This window comes from Indicator indicator, chromosome 21 (assembly GCF_027791375.1).
Source record: "Indicator indicator isolate 239-I01 chromosome 21, UM_Iind_1.1, whole genome shotgun sequence".
Classification (NCBI taxonomy): domain Eukaryota; kingdom Metazoa; phylum Chordata; class Aves; order Piciformes; family Indicatoridae; genus Indicator; species Indicator indicator.
Genome location: NC_072030.1, coordinates 12,523,885 through 12,534,169, shown reverse-complemented (window position 1 = coordinate 12,534,169; position 10,285 = coordinate 12,523,885). Strand labels below are relative to the sequence as shown.

The 10,285-nt window shown below is 43.3% G+C and overlaps 1 protein-coding gene across 1 annotated transcript; it reads right to left on the bottom strand.

The window, feature by feature from the left end:
- Nucleotides 1-3,763: 3,763 nt before the first annotated feature.
- Nucleotides 3,764-8,231, bottom strand: LOC128974171 (ferritin light chain-like). The gene is made up of 3 exons (XM_054390719.1): nucleotides 8,064-8,231; nucleotides 5,618-5,764; nucleotides 3,764-4,252 (listed from the first exon to the last, which is right to left on the bottom strand). The coding sequence occupies exons 1-3, from the start codon at nucleotides 8,229-8,231 to the stop codon at nucleotides 3,764-3,766; spliced, it is 804 nt and encodes a 267-aa protein (XP_054246694.1).
- Nucleotides 8,232-10,285: the final 2,054 nt, after the last annotated feature.

Here is a 10,285-nt window from a genome sequence, read left to right as displayed (position 1 = left end):
TGTATACAACGCTGAAAAGCGATATGCCCCAAGGAGATCAGCTACTGACCACCCTTACACATTTAGAAGTGTATCTCCCAGCTGTTTCTGAAAGGCAGGGTAGCAAACTTGTAGAAACACTTCACTATTATTACAGAGGCTCTTTGATCCAGGAGTGAACAGATTTATTTTTTTTTTATATCTTTCGGAACAGTTGAGTAAAAATAGTTTATATTCAAAGTAGTGCTAGACATACGGTAACAATAAGTATGAGAAGTAGTTGTGTGTAATTATTGAACATGTAAATTGGGTTATCAAGGCTTGGTTCTGGCTGTGTGGCCCACTTAAGACACTCTCTCTCCAGATCATCAATTTGTAGAAAAGGTAATTTTACCTCATACTGAGCCAGTGTTGTAGTGTATTCTGCCACTGTGTGTATTGAGCTTATATGTAACCCCAGGAAAGGGCAGTTTGACTTGCACATGTAGTGGTTACCTTGGGCACAGTGGTAGCAAATGATGGGACTTGGACAAGCAATACAAGGAGGTTGTTAGTAATTGCCCATGAATGCACTTAAGAGAAAAAGTCAGGAGAAGGCCCTGACCAGGTGATGAATTCTGCTCAGAGTGATCTTCTGGTGAAGGTGCCCTTGAAGACTCCTTCCCTGCTGCTGCTAACATTCTTTTTCCAGGATTATTCCCAAGGATGGGTTTGTCCAGAAGGGTGTTGCCTTGTACAGTCAAGCCCTGAAAATAAGTGCTTGCAAGCAACGCATCCTAAGGTGCAGTTCTCAGTTTTGTGTGGGAGTAGTGGAAAGGATGAAGGAGGGCAGAGGATCTCCGCCTGGAGGCTTCATGTGAATGCCTCACTCTGAGAGTAAGCAGCAGCAAGGGCTCTTTCCCTCCAACTGCAGGTGGTGCTTATGGTAAGCATTTAGCAGGACACTATTGTTAACACCTGTTTGGAAGCCTCTGTGGCTGTAACTCCTAATTGTGTCTCTCCGGAGCTTCCAGTTTGGATGCTGTATTTAAGGTATACTGGTGCTGCTACTAGCTATTCTGAGCTGCCCCAGACTCGAGGTTTGGACACTTTTTTGGAAGTACAGCTAGAGTGTATGTGTACAAACAAGGATTCAGAAGAGAAAGAGAATTTGTAAAGTTTCTTGAAGTGTTGCTGCCCTTACACCTATTCTACATTCATCCTTCATCTCTCTCTTTTTTTTTTTTTCCCAGGGTGTGGTTGAAAAGGAAGCTGGAAGGGCAGAGACAGACTGTGCTTCCTGCACTTAGAAGCCATGTGTGCCCTCTCAGCAGAAACAGCACGTGGATGAGAGCAGCTTGATCTGCATGGTAACCAATTGATTTCTCCTTTTTTCAGAGGATAGAGACAGGGAAAATAGCTGCTTGTGAGTTTATCTAGAATTAGCAGGGTTGTCCCTTCAGGCAAAGGTCATAGAAAGTAATTTGTAAAAGTGAGTGAAAGACCTAAAATCTGAGATTGTGTAGACACATTTGGCCTCTGAGAAACAAACATGGCAGCGTTTCAGGGAAAAGGTTAAGTCTCACTTTGAAAAATTTAAATGTTGGGATTGTTATGTTGGAATTCATTTAAGGTAAAAGAGTTTAATTTCTGGAATCTCTGGAGGAGGCTGTACCTATATTTCAGAGGGTCACCAACTCTTAAAGGAAAAGACTTGTGGAAGGAAGTCAAACATTACCGGTAGCATTTGGAGTGGTTTTATACGGCATTAGTTTAGAATTGAGTTAGTGGCTTTGCTCTGCCCATACTTGGTGAGCTGTATTTTAGTACTGAGAGGAATGGATTCCTTTGTTCTTATTCATGTTGAGCTGCAGTCAGTGGAACTAATTGTTGAATAAGGTATGCTCAGCATGGGGATGGGTGATGGAATCTAGCCCAGATGGAAATATCTTTTAAACTACAGCTGTATTAGTGAGCAGCCATCTCAGCATAGGCAAATACGGCACACTTCTACAAGAGCTTCAAGCCATTCTTCTAGTATGCAATTGTGTTTTTACAGATGAATACAGGGGTTGTTTTAAAGTGATTCCCCTCCCCCCAAGTTTGAATCCTATTAACAGAAAGATTGGGAAAGCACCTGAATTGTAATTGTCCTGTGTTAACCTCAACAAAAAGTAGGTGGGCTCAGGCAGCACCGTAGAAATGGCTACTTGACCACAGCTGTGCCTAAGTCAGTTTACTGAAAATGATTTATTGTGAAGTGTTTTTACCTTAATGCAGTTTTCTGATGTTTGTTTTCATTCGGTATTCTACTCTTCCATTTTGTACAACTTTCTTAGTAGTAGAAAAATATTGGTGCAGTTTTGTATATATGTGCAAAATATCTCTGAGAAAAATACTAGCAGGCCTGTGTCGCAAATTTATGAATACAACATGAATGCAAAACGCCAGTTTTAACATTGAAAAGAATTTATTTTCAGGCACAATAGGAATATTGCTTACTGTATTACATAAGTGTGAGGATCTTTCAATGAAGCAAACCCTAATTGCATAAATGATAACATACATGACAACCCCCTTAGATGCATGCAGGTAGCTGATCTAGCCAGTTGCTCTTCTCAAGTACCCTTGGTAGACCTTGGTATGCAGCATACAGGAAAAAGAGGAGATGAATGGAAGGAATTGGACACCTCTGAACTGTAACCAAGCTGGCTAAAGGCTGTAGGTGTGGCAGTGCTAACAGCCCCCCTAATGGCTCTAATTAAAATGTAAAATTAATGCATGGCCACTGTCTATGATGCAATTCTAGTTAAGTGCTGCATTTTTGACAGTTGGACTTGATCTTAGAAGTCCTTTCCAACCAAAACAGTTCTATGATTTTTCCCTAGGGTCTTACTTCTCTACTGAGGACCAGGACAGGGTATACAAGAAATAGCACTAGTATAGAGTGATACTGTAATTTAGAGCTCTGTAAGGTAATTAAAGCAGCCATCCTAGGTTAAATCTGAACAGAGCTCTCAAGCTAGTGTCTTCAGTGACACTTACAAAATACACACTAGAACCTGTGAGGATCATATCCAATAAGAGCCTCCAATTTATCTCTTGTCTGCTTTCTGAAGATGAGAAAAGCCAACTAGGCAAAGAACTGAAGGGGAAAAAAAACCAAAACACCACAATGTCTTATTCCCATTGTTGAATAATGTTTGCAGCCTTCATCTTGGAGAAGTGTACCACAAGCATTAGCTGGGTGATGAGTAATTAGATTACTTAAATTGCTACTATGATAGAAATAAGACCAAAAAAAAACTTTTAAGTACTTTTTAAAAGTTCATTATATTAGTATACTTGTTAATAATGTAAAAATCTTAGTAATATAAAATATTTAATAATATAAAACTAAAGCTTTAGATATTCTGTCACATAGAAGTTTCCTTGTACTAAAATTATGTTGTTTTTTTTTTAAACTTTAGGTATACCGTTAAAAATAATTTGCACTAATTCTGTTAATCATTAAGACAGAGGAGAGTCTTAATTTTTAGCTTCTCAGAAGAATTGCATAGATACAGGTGCGACCAATGCTGACAATCTAGATTGATAGCAAGGTTGCTAATTTTTAAAATAATGGTATGGGCTAGATTCTGAGTAGGAATGACTTGGAGGATGAGGGGACAGGGTATAAAGCAGGAGCGATACAGCACCGTGTTTCCTGAGCTCTTGTCTCATGTCCCCACTCCATACAGGTCTGCCTTAGGTGCTGCCCCATAGCTGCAACAGCCACAGCATTAAAAGCCCTCCCTGCCCTGCTTCACTTTTGCTCCTGTCCCGTCATTGCATTGTGGCAGTGTGGTAGTGCGGTAGTGCAGTGTATGGTTGCGTATATTGGTCCTATGCCATTCCTGTGCTGGCAAGATTCTCTCTGGGGTCGCTTCAGACCCTCTGCACCTCCTGTACACTGCTGGAGAGGCTGGCAGGGGCTGCAGTGCTGACTCGACTCTGGTTCTATGCCTCTTCTGAACTCTTTCTGCAACCGATCCATAAAGTAATCCCCAAGGCTGTTTCTGCCATCCTGGGAGCAGTCAAGCCTGCGAGCAGTGGTCAGTAGATCTCCCATCAGCTTGATCTTCCGGATTTTGGGCTCAATAAACTGTTTCTTGATAGTGCTTGCACTGTGAGGGTCTGCATTTTCAATACTCAGGGCGTAAAGCTCTTCAAAATACCGTACCATTGTTTTCCACTGCACCATTGCTAATTCCAGAGCTTTCATCAGACCAACTGCATACTCACAGTTTGGTTTCTAAAAGCAAAGACAAAATAGCAGTTATTCAGAACAGCAGCTCGTTTTACTGTATTCATTGATGGCTTCCTGCAACTTAACCTTGTGCTCTAAATGAGATGAGCTAGGATTTTCAACTCCTAGTTTGTAGCACCTGTTTTTTACAGAGGTGGATGGGCTGTAAACATACAGAAGTAGCAGAACCCAAGCACTTCATCAAGGAACAGAAATTGATAGCAGCGGCTCTGCCTGAGGAGTGTTTTTACACCAGGAAGCTCTATCATAGAACGTTTTTGGTTGCAAGGGACCTTAGATCATCTGGTTCCACACACCCTGCCATGGGCAGGGATACCTGCCACTAAACCAGGTTGCTCAAGGCCCCATCCAGCCTGGCCTTGAACACTTTCAGGGACACCATATCCACAACTTATCTGGGCAACCCATTCCAGTGTCCCACCACTCTCACTGTAAAGACTTTCTTCCTAATAGCTAATCTAAATCTACCCTCTTTCAGGTGATAGGGTGCTGGGCTATCTCATTTCAACTACACTATCACCTATCAAGGTTGAAACAGATGATCCTTGGGGTCCCTTCCAACCTGGCATTCTGTGATTTATCCTGTTACTATGCTCCCTGATAGAGTCCCTCCCCATCACCTTTCCTATAGGTCCCGTTTAAGTACCGGAAGGCTGCTTGTAAGGTCTTCTCTGAGTCAGAGAATTCAGAAAGTTTTCAATTATGGCCTATATTTTTTACCACAGAGCTTAACAACTGCCATCATAAGCCAAAGAAGATCATTCTGTATAAGGTATTTACAGCATACTGATTTGGTAGAGGAGAATCAGCCCCTTGGTCTTAAACAAATGAGGTGGAGTGAGTTACACTTTTGTACCTGTGTAAGCCTAAGTGTGATCTCTAGTTTAGTTTCCATTTTGAGCTGTGCTCCCACATATCTACTGCCCCAAGTTGGATGTTTCTCCTGCCTCCTTCCTTACCACCTTTCTTAGGTGCTAATGGCTTCTAGGCTTCTATTTAATTTCAGTGTGAAGGAGACAAGTAGACCGTTTCAACACAATGTAAGGAATCTCATTATCTATTACAGCACAACTGGAAACAGCAATGTCTAGCTGAGTGAAAGAAAAAAGGAGACTATTGTTCACACTCATTTGGGCTAGAAAGCAACCCCCTAGAGTTAGGGCCATAAGCCTGACAGTTTCTAGGCATTACAATCAAGAACAAAACCATGTACACTAATATGACAGGGAAACTATATCTGGATGTCTAGTAGGGGATGAATGCAGAAATCTGAAGTACCAACACTATTGCAAGAAGTTAGTGATCACTGCAGTCTTCAAGCTGCTTGAAAGCTTGCTGTCTACTACCCACCTGGATGGTTTTAGAGCAGTAATGGCCACCTCTTTCTTGCTGATATTTCATCAAAGCCTCTGCAGCTTTCCTCTCTTCCAGAGCTTGATGTAAGAAGAACTTTGAAACATTTGGTAGAGCCACATGTGACTGATCAAAATATTCACCCTAAGCACACAGAAAGATGAGTGTTAAGATTTGCTGGAGATGAGACTCACTCGCAGCAGAGCCTGGCTTTAACAGAACTTGGGAGACCCTTCCAAGAGAAGGTGTTCTACTAGCAAAATCACTTTGAAGACCTTAATCCAAATTTCTGCAATAAATGAAGTAGCTACAGTCTTAAAGGAAAAATCTACTTGTACTAGATCTCCTTTTGTCCTTTAGTATTGGACAGGTTAACTGTAGTATTGATGCTCTCTCTCTTAGTAGCAGTCAGAGATACTCAGAATCTTGTATTAATGTGTGTGTGCTTGCTTTGGGATATTGTGTTTTGTTTTTAAACACAGTCACAGCACAGGAAATGTAAGATTCATCCCTTCAGGTCAGCATTCCAGCAAAAGTTAGCTTTCAAAGACATGAGAAAAATGAGGCAAATGCCAAAAAGAGAACAAGCACAACTTAGCATCTATTTAGCAACTTCATTACAGATAAAATTACTTCAAAATAAGGATACTGTCTACACCTTTTATATTGTACATAGCTCATGCCTGGGAATACTTCAGAAGTATTACATGCCTAAACCCACTGCAGGCCTTGTTTTGTTCTGTATGGGAAAGTGACTTCAACCACTGCACCATTTAATTATGTTAATAGAAGAGATCTGTCAGCTCCTTCATTAGGAGGGTTTTATCAATGGTATTGCTGTCCCACAAGGAGAATGTATTGAGACAGGTAGTGAAGGCGAGCCACAAGGTGATACTGCTTTCAGCATTGGCTCTACATGGCTCCAGTGTTGGGGAAGATGAGACAGCAGTTGGGAATATGCCAAAAATCAAACTGAGGGAGCTACAGCATCTTGCTGCTGATTCCCATATGGAATGCCGCAAAGCTTTGCCCCCTGGGTGTACTCTGGACTGGAGTAGGCATATCAAGCTGTTGGCCTGTAGCCTGCCTAGGAGGGGTAAAGACCCACTTTCATCTATTACCTTGCTTGAACTTGAAATACTTGTTTCATCTATGATGTTTGCTTAGGAAAAATGCAGAAAAGTTGCACACACTACAATTTTGTTTTGCTCTTGTATTTTTATGGCCATCTTGGGATACCCAAAATCTGTAGCACATGTGTGACCATAAACCATTCAAGAGGAAGTACGTGCTGAAATGTTTTATTAAGAACATTCGTTGCAGTATTTGCATAATCCTTTTCTTGAAGTAATTCATTCATGTTTCTGTTGACAGAAGAGTCAAGATTCAGTGTTCTATAACCAGCTCCTTGGTACAAGTGTGCTGCATGGCTTGAAACAGAGCACAAGATACCACACCTGCTTAACTCTGAAGGTAAATCTTTTATGTCAGTCATCAACTATTCAAGATACTCACATTTCTAGATTTGATTATCCACAGTCAATTTCTAACTGAGCTTTCTCCATCCTGCCCAACTGCCAATCACTAGGGTGATCTTAATCCACATGCTTTAAAAAGTAGAAGTTTTACAGCATACTTAAATTTTTAGTGGACCTGACACCAAGCTAGATCAAAGGATATAGTGAATATAGCTGGTGTTGCTTCTCAGTGGATACCTGACATCAGAAGGGATGGATGGCATTGATCATTTGGGGTTTTTATGTTAATGGCTCTGTTAAAATTTATGTTGCCTTAAAACTATGTAACCAGAGGCAATTTTGGCACGTTACATGGTAGCAGAGATAACTTTTGTAATCCATGTCCACATTTCCTCCCTGTTGAGCAAAAAAACATAAGCCAACAGCAATGTTCACAAACAGCTATTTCACCAGTTAACCACACATAATTATTTCAGGTGCAGAGTTTAAGGGGGAAAAAAAAGCACACAAGAGTTGCACTCCAAAGCTGTTAGCATTCCCTGTTCCTGACCCTCCTTCTGCAGGCATAGGTCTGTGTGAACTACCTGACATACTCAAGTGCCTGATTAATCATTTGCCTGTTCCAGACCTTCCTCGATGTTTTTTAGCTATATCTCGGCCAGCCAGGGATAAATGCAAAGGGAGCAGCGCGGTGCCGGAGCTGACAGGCGGCTGTGACAGGCTGCTGCTGTGCTGCGGGGTCTGGGTGCAAAGCGAGCCCGCAAATCCCACCGGGGCAGGTAACGGGACGGGCACTGCTCTTCACGTCTGCCTACCTCTAGAACCCTCCTCAACCACCAAGCGCGGCTGGACCTGTCCCAGCCTCTCTTTTTCCCCGTGCGCAGCCAGAGCGAGTAGGGACCCACGCCGCTCCCTCGAGCGCTTCTCCGTCCTCCCCAGTACCCGCTCCCGACCCGCCGCCTTACCAGCGCCTGCAGGCAATAGGCGAGCTCCAGCAGGGCGCCGGTGACGGCGCAGAGGCCTTCCTCCACGGCGGGCGGGAAGTTCTGCCGCACCCGACTGCCGGGCAGCGGGCGGTGCGCCGGGCAGCCAGGCAGCGTCACGCGTGGCCTCTTGGAGCGCGGCTCGGCCATGGCGGGCGCCGCCATTGGGCCGGGCCGGCATCCCACCGCGCCGCCTGATATAGGCCGGGCACCTGGGACACACCTTGCCGTGTTGCCCGCCCCGCCTCCCTCCCGGCTTGCCACGGCGGGAGCTGCTTGTGGCCGCCCGCCCTCGCCGTAGGACGGGGGGGACGCGGCGGCTGGGCGAGCGCCGCCATTTCCTGTGTGCCTGTGGGCAGGCGCGGCGAGGCTTGAGTCTTGTGCCGCTCGGTCATCTCAGCCGCAGCCCGGCCTGCGTCGCGAGTAGCCGGCGCTGCGCGGGTTGGCAAGTGCCGAGCGGGCCGAGGTAGCCCAAGGAGCGGTACGGCACGGCACATTGGCCCCGGCGCACGTCCCCTCTCCCCTTGGCCCGCCGTCGGTTGCCAGGGCAGGAAGGGCCGCCCGGTAACTCGGTGTTTGTACAGCTTATGTGAGGGACGGTCGCCAGGGACGCCCACTCTTAAATACCCTCTTTTAGTAGCGAGCGACGTGCGAAAGCGCAGCGTGGAGGAGTCGAGACCAGAGCAGCTGATGGTAGCTTGTAGACAGAGACTGTTGGGGAGGGAGCGACCTGTCAAAATATCCTGGGAATTCAACAGTGTGTCTGTATGTGTCTTTGCTACAGGCTTTTTATCTTTTTTGATTCAGCAATAAAAATGTTTATGGCAAGCTGGTCCTATCTAGGCAGGTGAAACCATGTTTTAGTAACTAATAATCCTTGGCTTGCTCAGTAACTTCAAAAATAGAGGTTTCTGGCTTTTTCAGTTTCTTTACCATTTGGATGGAGCTCTGCATGTTACTGCTTGAGTATGTATTTGCCTTTAATATAGTCAAGCCACTGGAGTGGGAAGATGAGTAATCTCAACATTCTTCAAATTTGATAATTTTCTGTTCATTTGCTTCCTGTTTGTTAAGCTTAATGTTCTGTGGAATGTATTTCTAGCAGATGACCCCCCTCCCTGACAAACCCTGCAGGATCATTATTCTATTGCATGTTTTAATTGTTATTGGATCTGACTACCTAGAGCAGAGCACAAATCATCTGAGAGTAGTCACCTAAAGATCTGAGAAAATTGCTCATGAGAAACTTTGGTACTTCTCGTTCAGTGCCTCCATCTCATATGCTGTTCAACCCTCTTTGTTTACTGTAACTGTCATTTTTCTCATGATTATTCTTCATGCTGTAGTTAAATTAGAAGTTTCATTGAAAAAACCCACCACATTTAAGCATATGCTTATTTTAAGTATTTGAGTAAAAATGCATGTGAGTAAAGTATACCTGTGGTGTTTGCACAGTTAAAGTAAGTACCTAAATTTTAAAAATACAGTATATTCACTGATTAGACAGTTAAATAATATTTTCTGAAGTTCTCATTGTTAGCTAGTGCCTCTGTGGAAAGGTTTATAGTTCTATTTAGTTAGGCGGACATTCATGACAATGATTCTGCACATATCAGCTCATAGAAGCTTGTATCTGGATCCATGGACACCTCCTCCCTTGGAAGCCAATATTATGTTACCCATTTCAGCAAGAGAGAACTAAGACATAAAGACATTTCTTAAGGTCACCTATGATGTATGGGAGCTGATCTGAAAACTGACTCTAAATGTCCTTAATCTCCATATGTTTCTTTATGAATATTCCATTGTGAATGTTCTCGTAAAAAAAGAACACTGCTCAATTTATTTTGCTTTTATGCTTCACAGATCTAAAGAAAATACATATCATTTGTACTGTAATCAAATGTATTGTGGAGAAAGTCCCATTATTACAGAGTAATGTGGGGATTCTTACTACATAGGAAGAGGTGGTGTCACTTGCTGGTTGTATTTGGACTGAGGGAGGTTGTTTTGTTGCCTTTTTGCACTGTATGACTCAAAGTTAAAAAGGCAGCTTGAAATTTGGAAGGTTACTACTTAAGTAATGATAGAAAAATAACTTTTTAAACTGTCTCACAGTAAAAGTAGTCATCAGATGGTCCTGGGGTGGCAATAGTACTGTGACCAGGATGTGAGCTGAACATTCTGGAAAATGCTTGTTGTCT

Coding starts and splice junctions, on each gene's coding strand:
- LOC128974171 (XM_054390719.1), bottom strand. CDS start 8,231: ATGGCCGAGCCGCGCTCCAAGAGGCCACGCGTGACGCTGCCTGGCTGC. Junction 5,765..8,063: donor CCTATTGCCTGCAGGCGCTG/GTAAGGCGGCGG, acceptor CTGTGTGCTTAG/GGTGAATATTTTGATCAGTC. Junction 4,253..5,617: donor ACTGCTCTAAAACCATCCAG/GTGGGTAGTAGA, acceptor CTTTGCTTTTAG/AAACCAAACTGTGAGTATGC.